The 22,846-nt window shown below is 37.3% G+C and overlaps 1 protein-coding gene and 1 pseudogene across 1 annotated transcript; both read left to right on the forward strand.

Moving 5' to 3' along the window:
• The first annotated feature begins 3,033 nt into the window (after window positions 1-3,033).
• On the forward strand, window positions 3,034-13,084 carry LOC120610915 (olfactory receptor 18-like; annotated as a pseudogene).
• Window positions 13,085-16,066: 2,982 nt separating this feature from the next.
• On the forward strand, window positions 16,067-22,595 carry LOC120610904 (olfactory receptor 18-like). The gene is made up of 2 exons (XM_039873276.1): window positions 16,067-16,213; window positions 21,328-22,595. The coding sequence occupies exons 1-2, from the start codon at window positions 16,185-16,187 to the stop codon at window positions 22,268-22,270; spliced, it is 972 nt and encodes a 323-aa protein (XP_039729210.1). The 5' UTR covers window positions 16,067-16,184; the 3' UTR covers window positions 22,271-22,595.
• The last annotated feature ends 251 nt before the right edge of the window (window positions 22,596-22,846 follow it).

The raw sequence follows: 22,846 nt of genomic DNA on the forward strand, positions 1-22,846 counted from the left end.
ATTCTTATGTTTCCTCTCCTGATGATATCAGCTAGTACTTGTATTTCTCTTTCATTATTTTTCATTCTTTGGTTTCTTTCTTTTCCTTCTGATGCATTTTTAGATTGCTGTCTTCAGTATCACGGATCCTTTCCTCCATTTGGTCGACTCTATTTCCCAAGCTTGCTATTTCATTTTTCAACTCTTGCAGTGTTTTATTTTACTTTATTATTATTATTATTATTATTATTATTATTATTATTATTAATCTCCAGAAGATCTGTTCTTCTTGAGGGTTTCAGTCTCCTTGCTCTGCTCACCTAGTTGTTTTTTCAATTCTTGAAATTGTTGATATGACTTGTTTTAGAATTCACTGAGTTTTTTCAGAAGTACCACCCTGAATTCTCTGTCATTTAAGTTGCATATTTCTATGTCTGTAAGCTAATTTTCTGGAGACTTTTTCTCTTTCTTTCTGAGATGTCGGAACCAGCCGACGAAGTAATTGAGGGTACCTGAAAGGGGGAGCGTGGACTGAGGAAAAGAAAGAAGACAGACAGAATTGCAGGAGGGATCACAGATTCAAGCTGTGTCTGTGTCTGTGTCTGTGTCCCCGAGTTTATTTAAAACACACTACTTATAGCATCGCAATGAGAAAACAGCAGTCAAGACCCAAGGTCAGCCAAATTACTCATTCTACAAAACAATGAAGTTCTTACAACTCCCTTCTTGGAAAACACCGAGTGTTTAAAATAGTTTAGTGCCACTTATCTCAAAGCTCACCAAGTTAGCTCAGCTCCCAACACTGAGATGCCTTGTCACCTTGGTTGTTCATGGTGTTTAATGGACTATTTCTCTGCCTGGTAAAAAGATTTATTAGATAAAGATCTCTCTTTAGCCTGTTACAAAGAAAGCGCTTTTCTTTTGTTTTCCAGTAGGTTGCTTCTAAGCCTCTTGTATCCCTGCTTTATATAAAGCCTTCATAATGCCTTCTTTTTTTCTTCTAGATGTTTAATCGCATTCACTACTCTCAGTCTCAGTCCCTGTCAGTGTTATGAATAGTTTTGGTAGTGTTTGTTCAGATTCCCCTGGGCTCCACGGTGTTCGGTCTTGGAGGATGTGGGGGAGGATCCCTCTGGGTTGAGGGCTGGGGTTGCAGCTCAGCCTCAGTTTTGCAATTGGGGCTGGTAAAAATCAACAGTTGTTTCTCTGCTGTTCTGCTTCTCTGCTTTCTGCCTTGGTGACTGGGCCCAGCCGCTAGCGGTGTGAAGCTCATAGCACTCCCAGGCAAGGCCATTTAGGGAACTCGACGCTCCTTCTTCCCTCCCTGTTGTCCTGCAGGGAGCTCCGGCTGAAAGAAGCAGCTTCTTTATTTCTCCCAGTCCATTGCCCCACACCAAGGGATTCTGACATGTGGTAGATCTTATGCACAGATCCCACGCTCAGATGAGCTGGTATGCAGTTTGGGTGTTTTTTGTTGAGTTTTAGATGTTCAGCTTATTGTTTCAAGAGGAGAGATCTGGGGATGTCTCTCACTCCGCCATGTTTCTCCAAACTCTCTAGATCTGAGTTTTGAAGAGCCTGAGCATAAAACCCTTACAGAGGATGAGGCCTCTGCATTAGGCAGTATCTGAGATACTCCCAATGATCACCAACCCCTGATTTTCATGTCGTGTGTTTCCTTCCCATTGAGTATGAGCTAGACATAGGGACTTGCTTCTAACAACAAAAATGTGGAAGAAATAATGGGAAGTCACTTCTGGGAACTGAGTGAGGAAAAAATCTGGCTTTCTTCTTGCTGCCCCTCTCTATCTCTCCACGTAGATATAACCTGACTGCCATGTGGTAAGCTGCCCCATCAAGAGGCCCAGGTATCAAGGAACTGAGTGAATTCTCTAGCCAATTGCCTGCAAACCTGTGAATTCTGAGAAGACTTCATCCCTGGTAAACAACTGGATTACAACCTTCAGAGACGCCCCCTAAAGTAGTTAAGCATGAGTTGTCAAATAAACCTGTAAAAATTAATAGTATTTTAATATAGCAATGTAATTGGAGGAAAAAACTTAGAACTAAAGGTTCATTCAAATTAGCCAAAAAAAAAAAAAAAAGAAAAATGAAAAAAACACTTGTAAATCTCCAAGGTATAAAATGCTAACTGAAATAAGGTCTAATGAAATGAAAATAAGAAGTTATCCTTAGAGACAAGTATTAATTAGTAAAGTGGAAATGGTATCACAGGACCAGTAATAACAAGTGTTGGAGAAGTTGTGGGAAAAAGGAACCTTCATACACTGTGGTGGGAATGTAAATTGGTACAGTCACGATGGAAACGGTGTGGCAGTTTCTCAAAAAACTAAGAATAGAATTACCATATGGCCCGGCCACCTCTTTTCTGGGTATCTACCCCCAAAATTTGAAAACATTTATCTATAAAGATACATGCAACTTGATGTTCATTGCAGCATTATTCATGGTGGCCAAGACGTGGAAATAACTGAAGTGTCCTTTGATAGATGATTGGATAAAGATATGATATATATATACAATGGAATATTACTCAGCCATAATAAAAGATGAAACAATGCCATCTACAACAATGTAGATGGATCTTGAGATTATCATGCTAAACAAAATAAGTGAGAAAATGTTGAGACTCATATGATTTCACTCATGTAGGATATAAAATGGAAAACAACAAACGAACGAGAGAAACAAACAAACAAAAACTCATGGACACGGACAGCAGTTTAGTGGTTACCAGAGGGAAAGGGAGGGGAGGTAGATAAGGATAAAGGGGGTCAAATACTTTGTGACAAAAGGAAATTTAACTTTGGGTGGTGAACAGAAAATGCAATATACATATGATGTGTTATTGAATTGTAAACTTGAAACCTATGGAATTTTACTAAACAATGTCACCCCAATAAATTTAATAAAATAAAAAAGAACAAATTCCGCATAGACTTCATGATTAATACAATGGACTTACAGATGTCAAAACCACAGATTGAGTGGTTAAATTGAAAAAGTCTGAATTTCTGTTAAGATCTTGCAACTTGGAAGTAAGAAGTAAGAAGAGGTGAACTTGTTTCTCTGGAGAGAAAGGACCAAGATTCTCCAAGGACATTCACTTTTTCCTTGTTCTCTTTCATTAATATTAGCAAGTCCCCAGAGATTAGAACAATGTGGACCAACTGGCTAATTGTAAGATTTGTGCATTGAGCCCCAAGGTCATGCCATTGTAAGTAATTGGCTGGTGCTTCCAGCCCTTTAGTTTGCTAGTTCTGCTATAGTGGCTTCATATATGAGTCTCCTCCCTTCATGGGCATTTGCATCAGAAAACCCCAGCCTGAGTCTCTCTTCCTGCCAGTCTTCAAGAGGAACCCTGAGCCTTCATCCACACAAGGCAGGAGAGGAACAGCAGATCAGTACTCCTTGGTCATGCTCCAGCAGAGATGCAGCCCAGCCCAGTAAGTGCTGTGGGAGATGGTGCTGTGGGAGATTGGAGGAGGGACTGTTGAGAGCATTATTTCTTCTCAAAAAGACCGACATGACAGTTGAGATAGAGAAATAAAGGGTACCACTATACAAAATTTCAGGTCAGAGCTCTATGGAGTTTGTGTTCTTGGTTCTGGTTCTGTTGTGAGCACTCTCATTCACAGTTTGCTTCCACTCTCATTGGTTCTGGCTCTGGTTGGCATCTCTCCCACCAAAGCAGAAAATGGGTCTCTCTAACCTTTCCCCTAACCACTCCGAAATGATTATGAAGGTAGTGACGACAATGATGACATTAACCATAACATCATGTACTTGTATTGATGACTTCCTAAGTGCCAGGCTCTGAGGCATGCATTTTATGTATTTTTGTTTGATTTTATCTACAGAATCTCTCCCAAATTATAAGTACACACATTATTATTATTTTACACAAAAAGAAAGGAGCATAGCATTTTTTGTAACTTGTACCAGGTCTTGAGTTAGAAAGAGTTGAGCCAGGTTCGAATCTGGGCAGCCTAGTTGCAGACACTGGGCATCTGGCCAGTGGGTAGCATTTGCTGCATCAACTATAGGAAGTGTGGCTGAGATCACAGACAAAGGTCATAGAAAGAACTGGCACACAATAATTTAGCGCAGATCTCTCTCTTGCTCTTGCTCCTGGATTTCACTTCAATTGCCTACTTCTTCCTCCATTCTTATAATCTACTCAATTTCAAAAGGAGACAAAGTCAGAGTCTTGGGGTCCATTCCTACTAAGGATACTGGAAACAGTTTAAAAACGTACCTGTATGTACCTGTGGCTAAAACCTCTATACCTCTACTTAAAACTTTCAGAAAGTTTTGATACAATAAAGTTTAGTGCACAAGACTCAGAGACTGACTAGTTTTGAATCCTCTCTGCTATACTTATTTTAAGTGTGTTGTGTGTTCTTAGTAGCTCTGAGATTTGGGATTGTCACCTGAGTTGATTCCTAGTTGATAGAGCTTCACTGAATAAGGATTAAACAAATAATGGATGCCCTCTATGCAATAAGTAGGTGATGGATGCATAAAATAAAGGCAAATTAAATTTTAGATATTTTATTATTAATAATGATAAGGTTAATTCTCATGTCATTTGACTTAGATATCTGGTGACCTGAAATAATGATTTTCCTACATCCCTGACAGACATTTTAATTTTGTTTATGCAAGTACATCCTTGGCATATGGAAAGAAATGACTGAATCTCATTTATTTCTGGTTTACCCTCCCCCCAAGTTCTTAACTTGTTGGCACAGAGGAAGCATAAAAAACAAAAAATCTTAGTTAAATTTTGAGAAGACCCCTTCATTGTTTGTAGAAACAAAGTGGGCAACATGGCCTTTAAACATTTGACCAATTATATCATCCTTTTCAGGGTGCCCCATAGGACTAGAGACAAGATAAAATAGTGCTTATTTCTGTCTATGCCATGGACTTTTTAAGGGACCTATTATTTCCCGTTTAACATCATCTATAGTATTCAATTATTGAAAATCCATTGCATAGGGGTTTTGTAAATATGAAAAAATGAGGCAGAAAAGAAAGGGGCAGTAAATCTCATTGCATAAGCTGAGACGCATTGTAGGATTTTGTGTCATGCCATGCTCTAGTGCCAGATAGGAAAGGCTTCAACCTTTCTGCTGTATAATCTATACAATGTCATCAAATTTTTGGGATTGTATTTCATTACTAAATACACTATTCTAATAGTGATTGAAATTTTTTATTTAAAAAATGACCTAATATTTCTTAAGGTCCAAACTTCCCTTAGGTGCCACACACATTCAAAAGACAGCTGTTAGACTCACTATTTCCAAGAAGGAACACAAGCACAGATTCAGAGATTTCCATACAGTCCACATATATAAGGTGAAAGAGTCAGGACTCAAACATTGATGTCCTTACTTCTGCACCATGGCTCCGTCACCTCCACTTTACCTAATAAGTGGTTGTTTTAGAATCTACTTTGGTCCCGGGTGAGAAATGGAAGTAGAAGAATTGATTCATCCTCTTTTGCAGTGAATTCACCTGTGATTTATAAAAATGAGCTAATGGTTTACAGGGGCCATAATGTCACTGACGTTGTGGGTTATAGGGTTTTCTATAAATAGTCATGCATTTTACAGTCTAGTTTTGAAATCCAAGATGGAAGATATTTCCTACAGAAGATGAAAATTTCATGTGGATTCATCATGTAATGATTAGCACAAGACAGACTTCAAGGATATTTTCCAATGTATAACTGTAATAGGATGTGGTTGATATAAAATGATTATTATATAGGAACAATAAATACTGTGAATTACATAGTAGTAAAATTGAATATGGTTAGAAGTTGAACAACTAATCACCATTCATATCAATACAAATTCTCACTTGGAGAGAGGTGTAAAAATTTTCATAGGATGGTTGTAAGGAGCAAGTGATATAAATAATAATATAAATATAAAATATGCAGTGTAAGATAAACACGTAATATAGAAATAAAATATGTTAAATTATAAATGTATTAAATATATTTTTTAAATTTGTCAGATATAGAAACTATATAAATATAAATTTATAAACTGAATAACATGAAGTCTTCATATAATGTTGCGCATCATTAAAATGTTTGAAATTGGCATATATTCTTCAAAAAGAGACTCAAACACAACTTCATGGTAAACAAGTACAATTCAGAGGCAATGTGTGCAGTACATAGTTTAGGTAAGCTTTTAAGAAATTTTTGTATAAATACAAAAATCATTATGTTATGGAAACATTGACAAGGGAGTGGTTCTGTAAAGAACTGGGACGAAATTAAGATACCAAGGAAAGTCAGATTTTATGGATAATGTTCAAATCTCTATATAATATGAGATTTGAAGCCAATATTATTAAATGTTTGTATTTTTAACATAGGTGGTTGGTATGGATGATAATAATAATAGGTAGTATTAATGGAGCATTAGCTAAGCATTGGGCAGTATTCTAAGGGAGTGTTTCTGAGTCACAGCTGCACATCAGGATGACCAAGAACACCATACGTAGAGATGCTGAATAAATTGGCTTTTGGCCGAGGTCAAAATAACTGTAGGCAAATATGTCAATCGACTGGTACTGTGAGTCACTGATTTAAGCAATTTAAATTATTTTTTAAAAAGTTTTCTTACAATAATCCTATATAGTAGGTTCAATTATTATCTTAATTTTAAAGATGAGGAAACTGTCCAGGGGCATTTACATTGTTCTATTTGCATTTTTTCTCAAATCATAGTGTGAACTGCCAAAATAATGAATCTGAATTACCTTCACATAATTGAAGTAAGAGAATTGCAATGCATGTATCATAAAGGATTGACATGAAAATCTATTAGCTAGGAAAGGAGTCTGGGTCTTAAAACTGTCTGTTGGGCAATCCCTCTACTGGGTATTTACCTCAAAGACTTAAAAAGTCATATCCATAAAGATATTTGCACACCAATATTCATAGTAGCATTATTCACAGTGGTCAGAATACGTGAGCAACCAAAGTGTCCTGTGATAGATGATTGGCTAAAGAAGCTGTGGTACATATATACAATGGAATAGTATTCAGCCATAAGAAGAGATGAAATACAGCCATTTGTGACAACATGGATGGAACTCGAGATAATCATGTTAAGCGAAATAAGCCAGATAGAAAAAGTTGAAAATCACATGATATCACTTATATGTGGCATATAAACCTGAAAGCAACAAAGGAACAGGACAAACAAACAGAGATCATGGACATGGACTATATGCTAGTGGTTACCAGAGGGTAGGAGGTAGGGAAGGAGGAGGGAGATAGATGGAGTAAAGGGGGTGAAATATATGGGACTATGGGGAAGTTAAATTGGGTAAAAGATATCAAATATATGGCAGCTGAAGGAAACTGGACTTTGAGTGGTAAACACACAAAAGAATATACAGATGTCAAATTATAATGTACACCTGAAATTTATATAATTGTATTAAACAATGTTTCTCCAATAAACTTAATTAAAAAAAAAAACTGACTGTGGGGCCTCCCCTGGTGCTAAACTCCTCAACTGTAAATAGGAAGGTTTATGACCAGAAAAGCAAAACCAGCATACAAATGAAATGATGCTCAACATAACTAACCATCAGGGAAATCGAATCACATTAGTATACCATTTTATTCCTAGTTGAATGACTATTATCAAAAAGAAAAGACAAGCGTTGGCAAGTATGTGGAGGAAAAGGAACCCATGTGCACTGTTGGTGGGAATAAATATTGGTACAGCCGTTACAAGAAACAATATGGAGGTTCCTTAAAACTTAAAAATTACTAAGTAAAAGAGAACTACCATAAATGTATGCTGTATCTTGTCAAATGCTTTCTCTACATTTACTGCCATGATCATATGATTTTATTCTTTATTTTGTTTTTCGTGGTATATTACATTGATTAATTTGTGCATGTTGAACCACCTTTTAACCTCTGGAACCAAGCCTACTTGATTGTGTTATATAATCTTTTTAATGTATTGTTGCATTCAATTTTCAGTATTTTGTTTAGGATTTTTGCATTTGTATTAATCAGAGAAATTAGTTGATAGTTTTCTTTTTGTGTGTTATCCTTACCAGGTTTTAGTATTAGGGTAATATTGGCCTTATAGAATGAGTTAGGTTTTACCAATGAAGCCTTCTGGTCCTGGACTTTTATTTATTAGGAGGTTTTTGATGACTGTTTCAATTTTCTCACTGTCGATTGGTCTATTTAGACTTTCTAGTTCTTCACGATTCAGTCTAGGAAGGTTATAGATTTCTAAGAACTTATCCATTTCTTCTAGGTTATTGAATTTGGCGGCATAGAGTCTTTCATTGTATTCTTATATGATCCTTTGTATTTCTGTGGTATCTGTCATAAATTCTTACTAAAATGCACATACAAGGAAAGTACCTTAACAGAATAAAGGCTATGTATGATAACCCCTCAGCTAATATCATACTTAATTGTGAAAAACTAAAAGCTTTTTCTGTAAGATCAGGAACAAAAAAAGAATGCCTACTTTCACCACTGTTATTCAAGATAATATTGGAAGTCCTAGCCAGACCAATGAGGCAAAAGAAATAAATAAAAGGCAAACACATTGGAAATGAAGAGATCAATTTGTCGCTTTATGCAGACAATATGATTTCTTTAAATGTAGAAAACTCTAAAGACGCCACCAAAAAGTATTAGAAACAAGAAACAAATACAGTAAAGTTGCAGGATACAAAATCAATGTACAAAGATCCATTGCATTGCTATACACTAATGATGAAATTTCAGAAAAAATGATAAAAAATATCAATTATTTTTGCAATTGCAACAAAAGAATACAATACCTAGTGATAAACTTAAGAAAAGATGTTAAAGACCTATATTTTGAAACTATAAGACATTATAAAACTAAATTGAAGATGTGGTACATATATGCAATGGAATTTTACTCATCCATAAGAAAAGATGCAATACTGCCATTTGCAACAACATGGATAGATCTTGACAGTATCATGCTAAGTGAAATAAGTCAGACAGAAAAAGTTGAGAACCATATGATTTCACTCATATGTGGGATGTAAAACCGAAAGCAACAAATGAACAAACAAACGAAAACTCGTGGACACAGACAGCAGTTTAGTGGTTACCAGAAGAAAAGAGGGAATGAGGGGAGGTAGATAAGGGTAAAGAAGGTCAAATACATGGTGATGGAAGGAGCTTTGACTTTAGGTGGTGAACACACAATGCAATATACAGATGATGTACTAAAGAATAGTATACTTGAAACTTATATAATGTTATTAATCGGTATCACCCAAATTAATTTAATAAATTAAACAAAAAAATTAAAGAAAACACAAAGAAATGGAAAGATATTCTATGTTCTTTGATTAGAAGAATGAACATAGTTAAAATTATTTTAACCTTGCCATATTACCTAAAGCAATATACAGATTTAATGCAATCTCCATCAAAATCTCAATGACATTTTTTGTATATTTACTCTATATTTTAATTATATTTATCAGGGTGACATTGGTTAATAAAATTATATAGGTTTCAAGAATATAATTCAATAATACATCATATATATATATTGTATCGTGTGTTCACCACCCAAAGTTAAATTTCCTTTCATTATCATACATTTGACTCTCTTTATTCTTTTCTAACTCTCCTCTCCCCCTTTCCTCTGGTAACCACTAAACTGTTGTCGGTGTCCATGATCTCTGTTTGTCTTGTTCGTTTGTTCCTTTCAGTTTTACATCCCACATATAAGTGAAATCGTATGGTTCTCTTTTTCTGTCTGACTCATTTTGCTTAGCATGATAATACCAATGGTATTTTTTAAAGAAATAGAACAAACAATCTTCAGATTTGTATGAAATCATGAAAGGCCCCGAATAGCCAAAGCAATCCTGAGAAAAAAGAACATGGATGGATCTTGATATTATCATGCTAAGCAAAATAAGTTCGGCAGAAAAAATTCAGAACTTTATGATTTCACTCATACATGGGATATAAAACTAAAGCAACAAATGGAAAAGACAAACAAAAACTCATAGACACAGACACCAGTATAATGGTTACCAGAGGTGAAGGAGGGAGCAGCGAGGTAGATAAGGGTAAAGGGGATCAACTATATGGTGATGGAAGATTTGACTTCAAGTGGTGAACACAAAATACAATATACAGATGATGTATTATTGAACTGTATGCTTGAAACATATAATTTTAATAACCAATGTCACCCATATCAATTTAATTAAAAATGTAAAATAAAAAATAGAACTACGATATGTCCAGCAATGCCATTTCTGTGTATATCTGTGAAGAAAATGAAATCAGTATCTCAAAGAGGTATCTGCTCTTCCATGTTCATTGCAGTATTATTCACAATAGGAAAGATGGTAACAACTACAGTATCTGTTGACAGATTACTAGATAAAGCAAACGTTATCTATATCTATATCTATGTATGTATGTATGTATGTATGTATGTATGTATGTATGTATGTATCTATCTATCTATCTATCTATCTATCTATCTATCTATCTATTATCCAACCATCCATCGATCAATCTATCATCTATCTATCTATCTGTCTATCTATCTATCTATCTATCTATCTATCTATCTATCTATCTATCTACCTATTTATTATCTATCACCTATATCATCTATTTATCTATCATCTATCTACATATACACACAATAGATTATTATTAAGCCATATAAAGAAGGAAACTCTGCCATTTGAGACAATATGGATAAACCTGGAGGATATTATGTTACAGAAGTAAGTCAGGCAGAGAAAAACTAGTATGATCTCACTTATATGTGGAATCCAAGAAAATCTAACTCATAGAATCAGAGAGTAGAACTATGGTTGTAAGGGGCTGGAGTGAAGGAAATGGGAAGCTGTTGGTTAGAGCACTAACTTTCAGTTATAAGATGAATAAGTTCTGGAGATCTAAGGTAAAGCATGGGGACTATAGTTAATAACACTGTATTGTATACTTGAAATCTGTTAAGAGAGTAGATCTTAGGAGTTACCACACACACACGAACACACACAGTTGCACAAACACACAGAGTAACTATATGAAGTGATGGATGTAATATTAACTTGACTGTGGTAATCTTTTCACAGTGTATATATGTATTAAATCATCACATTGTACAATAAAAGACCTTCATGTTTTACTATGTGTATATATACACATATAATTTTAGTTTATCAATCATACTTCAATAAAGCTTGAAAAAAGAAAAACAATGAAGTAGTATTATCACACCATGACAGAATAGAGTCCAAAAAAAGCAAAGAGCAGTCCCACACACCAGACATTTTACTAATATTGTATGAGATTGATAAAAATAACCATAAATGACATATAAATTTCAAGTGTTTCTTAAATTTCATTATTGTTTAATCACGGACAGATTCTCTGCACACTAATGTCATCTTTATGGCCATTGATACTGTATTATTATGTGCACTTAACTAACCACATATAACAAAATTTGAAGTACACTAAGGCCCAACATAGGAATTATATAGCAAACGATTTTAAAGAATAACTCTCATATTTGAGCACTTATTTCTATGAAGGAGAAAAGAGAAAACCAAAGAGTGATAAAACTGATAAAGCTAACTATCACATAATAATATTTTCTGATTATGAAATTTAACTGAATTTATAATCTAGATTACACAGTCCTGCCTTGTACATGGTATTTAAGATATTTTAAATAAAGGAACCTATCTAGCATTGCATTTGAATAAAATAAGGTATATTTAGCTACTTCTCAATTCCTTTAAATTAGAGTTTTTTTTTTCTTAAAGAGTGAAGGGTAATTCTTATTCTATATTTTCCAGTGATCATGGATTTGTTATCTCTAATTTTCTTGTTCCCCTGATACTCTTCAGTCAAGTTTCTCTAAAATAATTGTGTATAAAAAAAGGTAAAAAAAAAAAACAGAAATAAGAGTACAATTCTAAGAAGAAAGAATTTATCATACTGAGAAATACTGCTCAAGGTACTGGGATGTATGACCTCACAATTCAATTGCTTGGACCCAAAATATAGAAACAGTTCTGTGTGACCATTTACTTATTTCCTGTTTCCAACCTTCTTTTCCTTTTCAAAAGGTGTCCAAGCTACATAGAACCACGATATCTAACACTTGTCTCAGAATTCTTCCTCATGGGACTGTCAGATGATCTGGAACTTCAGCCTCTGCTTTTTGGGCTCTTCTTGTCCATGTACCTGTTGCTATATTGGGGAATCTGCTCATCATCCTGACCGTCAGCTTGGACTCCCACCTCCACACCCCCATGTACTTCTTTCTCTCCAACCTTTCCATGGCTGACATCTGTTTTATCTCTACCACCGTCCCAAAGATGATCATGGACATCCAAACTCACAGCAGAGTCATCACCTATGGGGGCTGCCTGACTCAGATGTCTTTTTTGATCCTTTTTGGATGTATGGATGATATTCTTTTGACTGTAATGGCCTATGAGCGGATTGTGGCCATCTGCCATCCTCTGCACTACTCAGTCATCACGAACCCATGCTTCTGCTGCTTCTTAGTTTTGGTGTCATTTTTCATCAGCCTTTTGGACTCCCAGCTGCACAATTTGATAGTGTTACAACTTACATGCTTCAAGAATGTAAAAATTTCTAATTCCTTCTCAACTCCTTCATCTTGCCTGCTTTGACACCTTCACCAATAACCTAGTCATGTATTTTGTTGGCGCCATATCTGGTTTTCTCTCTATCTCAAATATCTTTTTCTCTTAATATGAAATTGTTTCCTCCATTTTGAGAGTTCCATCAAAAGGTGGGAAGTACAGAGCCTTCTCCACCTGCGGCTCTCACCTGTCAGTCGTTTGCTTATTCTATGGAACAGGCATCGGAGTTTACTTTGGATCGGCATTGTTGGCTTCCCTGAGGAATGATGTGGTGGCCTCAGTTATGTACACTGTAGTCACCCCCATGCTGAACCCCTTCACTTACAGCCTGAGGAACAGAGACATTAAGAGTGCCCTAGGCAGTCCATAGCAAAACATTCTGGTCTTAATATTCATGTAACTCTTTTTGGAGTGTGGTTGGAAAACCCAGGAAAACCAAACATGTAAACTGAATACTGTGTCCTTGGTCACATTCCTTTGTAGGCTCATGATTTTCATTCCTCTCCATGCTTCACATAGGATTGTCACTTCTTTTGATTTATGCTTCATTGAACTTGGAGAGCATGTTTGGATCCTTTGTACATCATAATGAATGCATGAGAGGTTCTCCTCAACCACTCTGGTATGCAGATGAAATGCACGATTCTCTTTTATTTACTTTAACTCTACATCCTTTTCCACAGTTTCTGCATGCATTCCATATAATTTTGCATCTGTCAAATCTATTTATTCAGGTAATTTATGAGGATGTAGGTAATTTCCGTGGATTTTATTGGAATCCCTTGGGGAGTTTTATAAATACTGATGACTGGGTCTATTGGAGGAAGTCATCAAGAAGGTGTGACTTCCACTTAACTCAAGAGCTGTACCTGGGGAATCAGAGTCTGCTTGCCTCTCCTCTGTCCTTGGAATGTTCATTCTACTTGCATACCCTCAGGTAGAAGCAGGCCCAAAGATATTGCCTTTAGCTTGTAATGTGTTGAGACCATCCGAATGTCATACATGACTGAACCCAGTTAAGGCCTCTTTTATACATTAATTTTTAAGATTTTTTGGGCAGGCGTGTAGATCGTCTTGTGTTGCAGCCACCCAAGACAAGCCTTGTATGGAAATGTTTTAGCTTATGAAAACTGCCACCTACCAATCTGGAGTGATCTGTTTCACTCTTTGGTCTCTCTTTGACCCTCTGTGCAAGGGGACTAGTTTCAAATTTCAGCCTGGAAGCTCCAGAGATTGCAAACCAACATGGTCTCCCTTGTTAAATATTGATCATATATCAGGGGTTTATTTCTAGGCTTTTGATTCTTTGGTCTCTGTGTCTATGTTGAATCCAGTCCTATGTCCTATTGTGGCTGATACTGGTAGTCCCTGCTCCTCTTCCTTGTGTTTAGCTGTGTGTTTATGTCTAAGCTTTGCCGTCCTCTGGGTTGGGTGAAGCAGAAACAGGTTCTTCCTGTGCCCCACTAAAAGGCTGAGGAAGCTGCTTGCACAATTTCTACTCTCCCTTTTCCCAGGAGGGAAACAACTTTCTCTAGCTGGGAAGTTCCTTCCTGGTGTTAAGTGGTGCTGGCCTAGGTAGTGGGACGATGATTGAAGCCGTTCTTTTTTTCCTTTGTGTGGTGATTCTCAGGTGTTTTGTTCCACTGCATTGCTGAAGCCTCCTACGTGGAATACCAAGCTCTCCCAGGGCTCTTTCTTTCTTTTTTTTTTTCAAAAGTAGCCATCTAATCATTGATCTTTGAGGGGAAACGGAGGCTGGCGTCTGCTACTTCATCATCTTTGTTTTGTCACACTTCCTTCATATCAGTTAATGACAAAGCAGTTGCTAAATTCCTCATTCAGAGTCCCCTGAACCAGGAAACTGAATGGATAGGATGTAGCAGGTTGCAAAGTACTGTCATTCCCATATGAACTCGTTTCATCAATTGAAAAACCTGAGAAACTGAAGAGGGCCTCAAGCACAATTATTTAAATATTAGGAGTGGAGAACACAAAGTAAGTAAAGAAAATACATCGTAGAAAAGGATGAATTCTTCTTAATGATCAGAAATCAGAAGCCATTGGGGACATTTGTTGAATTTGGGCACAGAATGGTTGCAGATGGGTGTGATATCAATGGAGAGACTCTGGTGATGGAAGAGAAACCATGCTGGCTTTTTCTGAGTGCATGTCCTGAAGGAACATGCTGGGGTCTGCAGAAACACTAAATCAGAGACAATTTCTACTCATATGCCGGTTTATCTGCAGGGAAGTTTTGCTGAGAGCATCATGGTGTGGTGGGTTATAGACTATGTTGGGCAGCAGAGAGACATCTTTCCAGTCCTATGGGGTTTAGAAGCCAATGTCCTGATAGAGGGGGAGGCCTTGGGCAAATTCCAATATGCACTCAGTCACCTCTGCCTCCTGTATCTAGACCCACTCACTTGAATGTGTCCTGGGCCTACTGAATTGCTTCAAATCAACGCATACATGGCTAGACTGATGAGATGTCCCTTCTGAGATTAGGGTACAAAAAGTCTCTGGCTTTCATATTCTTGGCTTTTGTTTCTCTGTCACTTATCTGTTTGTTGGCAGATAAGATTGGCAAGCAACAGCCAAGTGTGAGCTTCCCTGTGACAGAGAACTGAGCAAGGCCTCTGATCAACAGCCCATAGGACTCCATCTTTCCAAAACGAGTGGACTTGGAAACAAGTCTTTTCCCAGTTCAACTCTGAGAGGACAGCAGCCCGAGCTGACACCTTGAGTGTACTTGTTAGATGCTCTGGCTTATTTAAGAAAATTAGGAAGTTATAAATAAGTTTATAAAAGTCCATAGTTTTCTAGTATACACAACATATGCCAATGAGAGGGAAAAAGCAGAACAAACAAACTACAAAATACCCTTAAAAAAAGAAATGCAGGAGGGTCCTTTCAGAGAGAGAAATATTTTATAGCTGAGAAAATGGAAAGAGGTTCAGATTCTTGTTAAAGAAGACCTAATTTTCCCTAATTTATGTGATAATAAATGGATTTGCAAATGTGTAAGTCAAAAGGCATAAATTGAAAAGAAAAAGGGTCTGCATTTTATGTTAAGATCCTTGAAATTGGACATCAGAAGTGAAGTGTATAGTTGAGCTTTCCCCTGAGGGAAAGACTCAGACCCTTTTAAGCACATTCACTTTTCTCCTTTTCCTCTTATGTTATTGTTAGGAGGTCCTCAGAGATTGGGAGAACATGGGCCACTTTTGGTAATTATGAGCTCTGTGCATTGATCTCTCAAGGCCACTCAGGAGTAAATAATTAGCCAGTGCCTCCAGCCCTTCAGGCTGCCAGTCCCAGTTAAGCTTCATACCTGTCTTTTTCTCCCAGAGTTGTCGCCTGCATCAGGAGATCCATGCCTGAGTGTCTTCCTCCCAATCCTGAGGACAGGGCCTCTGCAGCCCTCATCATTCACCAGACAGGAGAAGGCAGTGGAACTGAACTCCTAGGTCATGGTCAAGGAGAGACACAACACAGAGCAGTAAGTGCCAAAGGAGATGGTGGGTGGAGGAGGTATTATGAAGAAATTTATTTTCTTATATTCAAGACAGCAGGACAACTGAGATGGCCAGACAGGAGATCATCAGTATGCAAAGTTTCAGCTCAGAGGCCTGTAAAGTTTATGTTATCTTTTTTTCTGTTGGGGATTTTGGAATTCTTGTTTAGAATTCTGCTCTCTGCCACTTCCATTCTTAGCTTCCAAAGTCATTGCTCATACCTGAGTAGGAAATGGATCCTGAAATGATCACCAATGCTGTGATTGTGATCATGATGGGGATAAGGAGAATAGCAATATCACAAAACTTTATTGAGGTTTTACTTGCCTCATGCTCAGAGCTATGTGTTATATTGCTTTAATTTTAAATCTGCATCATACCCCCACATTGGCATGCATACATTATTGTTAATTTACAGTTGAGGAAAGGAGTACAGTATTCTTATTTAATTTAAACCAGGTCTTTGGGTAAAAACGGGTGAATTCAGGTGTGCATTTGAGCAGTGAGATCTATTCCAAGGAAGCAGGGTGAAGGACAATGTCTTCCCATACAATTTAGTTTTATGTGGCTATTGAGCCCTTGATATGTGGCTAGTCCAAATTGAGATGTGCTGTCACCATAAAATATTAGATTTTTAAAGATGTACAAGAAAAGAATTTAAAAAAATCTCAATTTTGTGTGATATTATAATATTCTTGGTATAATGGGTTAAATAAAATGTTAAAATTGAAAGGAATCAAAAAACCAATGAATCTACTCAACTTTCCCTTTCCAGGTCACTGCAGGCAAAATAACTGTATGGAAGTGACTCAGTCTCGTTTCTTCTTTCTTCCTTTTTTTTTTTTCCATAGCAGCTTTTATTTGTATAGCCAAAAATGGAAAATAAACCAAATGTCCTTCAACAGGTGAAGAGTTAAACACAATTTGGTACATCCATGCCATGGAATACTAGTCAGCAATAAGAAGGAACAAACCATTGATACACCCAATAACTTGGCTGGATCCTAAAAACATTATGCTTAGTGAGAAAAGCCAATTTCCAAATGTTGCATACTGTATGATTGCATTTACATAACATTCTCAAAATGGCAAAATTAAAGAGATAAAGAACACATAAGTAGTTGCCAGGGGTTAGATGTGGGGAGGGAAACAGTAACAATAAAGGGGCAGCATGAGAAACTTCCATGTAGAGATGGAACAGTTCTGTCTCTTGATTGTGGTGGTAGTGATTACATAAATCTATACAATTAAATGCCATATAATCCCAAACACCTACCTCAAACAAATGAACAAACAACCGAAAAAACAAGTGCATGTAAACTGGTGCAAGATCTGTCGCTAGTTAGTTGTATCATCCCAGTTAGTTTTCTGGTTTTGACAATGCTGAGTCTCCTTGAAGCCCCTGAACCTACACTATGCCTGGTGCAGAGCAAGCAGTCAAAACAAAGTAGAACAAACAAAAATACACATATAAACTCTGGTAAACATTGATTACTGTTCGTTAGTTTACAGGAACACAGTGTAGTACATATGGCACACCCTGGGGGCTTTCATTCCTGGGCTTCCATCCCTTCCAGGGATGTCCATATGACTAAAGAAATAAATGAGATTCTCTCATTTCCCTCCAAGTGTTCTTCCCAGAGTGACTATCTGAATCTGATGAGAGGGTCGTGGGAACCTTGAATTGTAGCCAAGCTAGACCAAAGTTATAGGCAACTTGGGGCCCTTACAGTTGGTATCTAAAGTGAGGCAGAAATTGGATTCATGGGACTGAGCTCTTCATCTGTGGAATCTGACATTCCAGGCACATAATGTTAGAATTGAGTTAGATCGTTGGACACTCAGCTGGTGTCATGGAGAATTGCTTGATGTGTGGGTTCCTAGTCCCCACATTTGGTGACCAGAAATGTCAGAAGTGAAGTATTCTATGTAAAATAAATGAGACACAAAGGAGGTAAAAAAACTGGGCCAGTTTTTCCATACAGGGCCAGAAACTTTTTTATTTTTTTATTTTATTTTTTATTTTTAAAATAAATTTTTTAAATTAGGTTCAAGTATATAGTACATCGGTTAGACATTTATATAGTTTATAATATAATCCCTCTAATTGCTCCTTCTCTCCTCTGGCTGTCCACCTAGCCAATATATTAATGCTAACTGCATTTCCTATGCTGTGCTCCCCACCCCCGTGAACATCTATTAACAACTAATTTGTAGTTATCCCTTCACCCCATTCTCCTAGCCATACAACCCCCTTCACCTCTGTCCTCTATATTTGCGAGTCTGTTTTGATTAGTTTCTTCTTTTTGTTCTTTAGATTCTGCATATAATTGAAATCATATGGGATTTATCTTTCTCTGTCTGACTTATTCCACTCAGCATAATAACCTCTAGGTCCTCCCATGTCATTGTAAATGGTAGGATTTCATTTTTTAATGGCTGAGTAATATTCCATTGTATATATGAACCATAACTTCTTTATTTAATTGTCTGTGGATGAGCATTTAGGTCGCTTCCATATCTTGGCTATTGTAAACTGTGTTGTAGGGACAAAGACTTAATTTAATTATAATTTAGTTAGAGTGTCCATGGTCAATAATAGGTTTTTGAGGGCAATGGGTACTGTTAAAAGAGAATTTAGACAAAGCAATAGTCCCCAATGATAAAGGTGAAGCATAGATGTCATTTAGTTTTATGTATGAGAACATCCCTAAGATTGTAGAGGGTACCTTGTTAAAATTTAGTGGGATGTCCAGTTATTACTGTGATTTGAGACACGGTATTGGTTGAGGACATGAAATTTTGCCAATTGGTGCATTTCAGCTGATGTTAAAGTTAATTCAGAACTATGTTGAGGAGATGCAAAAGCCAATTGGTGCTTTTTTTTTTTCTATAAATACTTTCAGAACATTCTGGAGTTCTAGCTGGCTCAAATTGTACACCTCTGTTTCAGTTTTTTGTTTCCTTTCCATACCTAGATTTCTCTCTCTCTCTCATTCTCTCTCTCTCTCTCTCTCTCTCTTTTTCTCTTTCTTTCCTCCTTCATTTCATCACTAGATATACTTAAGGATGGTTCTCTCTATTCTGATCATATTTATAGATTTCTTCTTCCTGAGAACCTCAAATCAGTATCTTCAAGGTGAGGGACCTTCTTAATGTTGATGGTTGCATTGTAGGGTTGATGTACCATGTACTTAAATTAGGTTCGTTTTAAGCCCTTTGCTGTGCCACAGAAGTGCCATGAGTACCATCCTAAAACCCCGAAGATCCAGATCTTTGTCAAGACAAAGACATGGGTAATATCAACAGCAAACATATTCAAAGGTCCTGGGAGCTCTCTGCGCTTAGGAGTGCAGACCTGAGCATGACACATAATAGCTGCATTTCTTTCTCTTCTCTCCCCTCCTCCCCTCACCTATCCCCTCTCTTCCCTTTTCTCCTCTCTCTCTCTCTCTCCTTCTCTCTTTCTCTCTCCCTCTCTCTCTCTTCCTCTCTGCCCCTGCTCTCCAATTTCCTTTAATGACTACTTTTTTGTGTGAGAACCAGACTGATGGACCTACACTGAACACAGGGTAAACTCTTTCCTCTGAGCTCCATAGGGGCAATGCATGGTTAAAACACACACCAATCTGGGTAAGAATCTTTCCCCTGACCCTCTTCATTCTAAGAAATAGAGAAGTCTGGGCCAAAACACAAGACCCAGGGCCACATTAAGGAAAGATCCAACTCCATAGTCTTGTCTGTATTAGGAAAGTAATACAGAAACTTCTAAGCGAGGTTCATAAGATCTATAAGAAAGGATTGGAAAGACTGAATAAATGAAGCACAATGCAGCACTGTTCAAAGTGCAAGCTTGCCATCATGCAGCAGAGCCAGAACAAGAAAAGACACTTTCGTAGCTGGCGGTCCTTGTCTCCACACCCTAGTCACCACAACAAGTGCAGTGAATGCTCTGCAGGAATAGGATGGGCTCTCACCCCTAATCTGGCTTGAATATTGAGGCTGAAAATGTTACACATTCAAAAGAGTCTAAAAGGTTTTATTCTTCGTATAAATATATCCCTGTCTGGAGGAAGCCTAGCAGCCCATGGAAGCTTTTCTGCAATGACATGAAAGGTCAAGGAAAGAGACTTTTTAGAAAAATTGTGGTTAGGTTGTGGGTTCAGAGTGAGAGTTCCTACATATGCGAGGTTTGAACATCTTGCTGTTGCCAATGGAAGAAGGAGCCAGCCTTTTTTCAAAACTGAGATATAATTAACATGTAACATTATATTAGTTTCAGGTGTACAACATAATGATTTAATATTTGTATATATTGCAAATTATACATCACAAGTCTAGTTCATTTCTGTCACCGTTAATAGTTACAATTTTTTTATTGTAATAAGAACTTTTAAAATCTACTCTCTTAGTAACTTTCAAATATAAAATATAATATTATTAGTTATTGTCACAATGCTGTACATTACCCTCCCATGACTTTTTTATTTTATAACTGAAGGATCCAGGCTTTCTTATCGGGTCATCCAGATGTTGGGCAGAAAGTGAAGAGGAAGCGGTGTGGTTTAAAAATTGTTAATAGCCAATATCACACACACAAAAATAGCATCAGACACTTTATTACATAACTCTTATAGTATGTTTACAATATTCCAAATCAAGGGAATTAATTGCACTGCATTTGGATAAAAAAGTACATTTGATTGCTTATTAGTGTTCTATAATAAAAGAAACTAATAAAGAACCATTTTTTTTGTCTTAAGGGGGGAAGATGTTTCTCATTCTATTCCTTCACAGGAGGGGACTGATAGGTTACCATGTTTATAGATTTTTAAATCTCTAAATTACTTTGCTCCTCTAATTTCTCTATCTCATTCTTTCCAAAGGGATGCATGTAGTAACAGATTAATGGAGCAAATCCAATGTGAAAAAGGTTCTCAGAAAAATGTTTGTCATCACTGAGAAATACTACTGAAGGAGTATGGTCTTTGAGTGTGAATACTTTATTTATGAATTGCTTAAACTCAAAATGTAGACTCACTGATGGATACTTATATACTTGTTTTTTTTACACCAATCCTCGTTTATTTTCCAAAAGGTGTCTGTGCTTTGTGGAACCACAGAACATAACAGGTGTCTTGAAATTTCTCCTCCTGGGACTCTCAGATGATCCAGAACTGCAGCCTCTAATTTTTGGGCTCTTCCTGTCCATGTACCTGCTCACCATGCTGGGGAATCTGCTCATCATCCTGGCTGTCAGCTTTGACTCCCACCTCCACACCCCCATGTACTTCTTCCTCTCCATCCTGTCCATGGTTGACATTGGTTTTACTTCTACCACCATCCCCAAGATGATTTTAGACATCCAAACTCACAGCGGAGTCATCTCCTATGTTGGCTGCCTGATTCAATTGTCTTTTTTTTATCTTTTTGGATATCTGGACAATGCACTTCTAACTGTGATGGCCTATGACCGGTTCATAGCTATTTGTTACCCCCTGCAATACCCGGTCATCATGAACCCCCACCTCTGCAGCCTGCTGGTTCTAGTGTCCTTTTTGATCAGCCTTTTAGATGCTCAGCTGCACTGCTTGTTGATGTCACAACTTTCCTTTTGCACAAAAGTGGAAATTCCTCATTTCTTCTGTGACCCTCCTGTACTCCTCAAGCTGGCCTGTAATGATACCTCCACCAATAACATATTAATCTATGTTATTGTTGCCATCTTTGGTGGGGTCCCACTCTCAGGGATCATTTTCTCTTACTATAAAATTGTTTCCTCCATTCTGAGAGTCCCATCATCAGGTGGGAAGTATAAAGCCTTCGTCACCTGTGGTTCTCACCTGTCAGTTGTCTGCTTATTTTATGGAACAGGCATTGGGGTGTACCTCAGTTCAACTGTCTCATATTCTTCCAAGAGGGGTGCAGCGGCCTCAGTGGTGTATGCGATGGTCACCCCCATGCTGAACCCCTTCATCTACAGTCTGAGGAACAGGGACATCAAGAGAGCCTTGCAGAGTCTCCTCAACAGAACAGCCTAGTCTCAATACTCCCTTCCCTCCATACTGTGGTTAGTAGATTAGAAATTTCTGCGAAACCAAACCTCTGGAATTGGCAAATATGCCTCTTTGCGCGCACAATTGTTGTAGCTCATGGTTTTCATTCCTTTTGATCTATTACATCAGAAAGTTGCTTATTCTGGCACATATTTGATGGGATTAGGGGACTATTCTCTGATGCTATGTATAGCAAGATCACTGCACAATTGAATTTAATTGCAACTATGGAATCTTATGTATTTGTCCCCTATGACCCAGGCATTTTGTAGAAATTTACAACTCTCTTTTGAGTACATAGCTATATATGATTCCCAATTATTTTCACATCCATGCCTATTTTCCCTAAAACTTTGGCTTTGTTTAAATCTATTGTTTCAGATTGTGTGAGAGAATGTGTGTCACTGGTCCTCCATCTAGGCTTCCTACTCAAAGCATCTGATGAGCTTTAAAAATCTTCATGGCTGAGTCCCATCACTATAGACTACGATTTAATTGGACTGGAGAGTGAAAATATTATGAACGCGTTTAATAGCACATCTAATGTGCAGCTAAAGTGAG

The sequence above is a fragment of the Pteropus medius genome, unplaced genomic scaffold, assembly GCF_902729225.1.
Source record: "Pteropus medius unplaced genomic scaffold, Ma_sr-lr_union100, whole genome shotgun sequence".
Lineage (NCBI taxonomy): Eukaryota > Metazoa > Chordata > Mammalia > Chiroptera > Pteropodidae > Pteropus > Pteropus medius.

Excerpts from the sequence above, each read along its gene's own strand:
- LOC120610904 (XM_039873276.1), top strand. The coding sequence starts at position 16,185 with ATGGTCAAGGAGAGACACAACACAGAGCA. Across the intron at positions 16,214-21,327 it reads GAGAGACACAACACAGAGCA|GTGTCTGTGCTTTGTGGAAC; the intron begins GTAAGTGCCAAA and ends ATTTTCCAAAAG.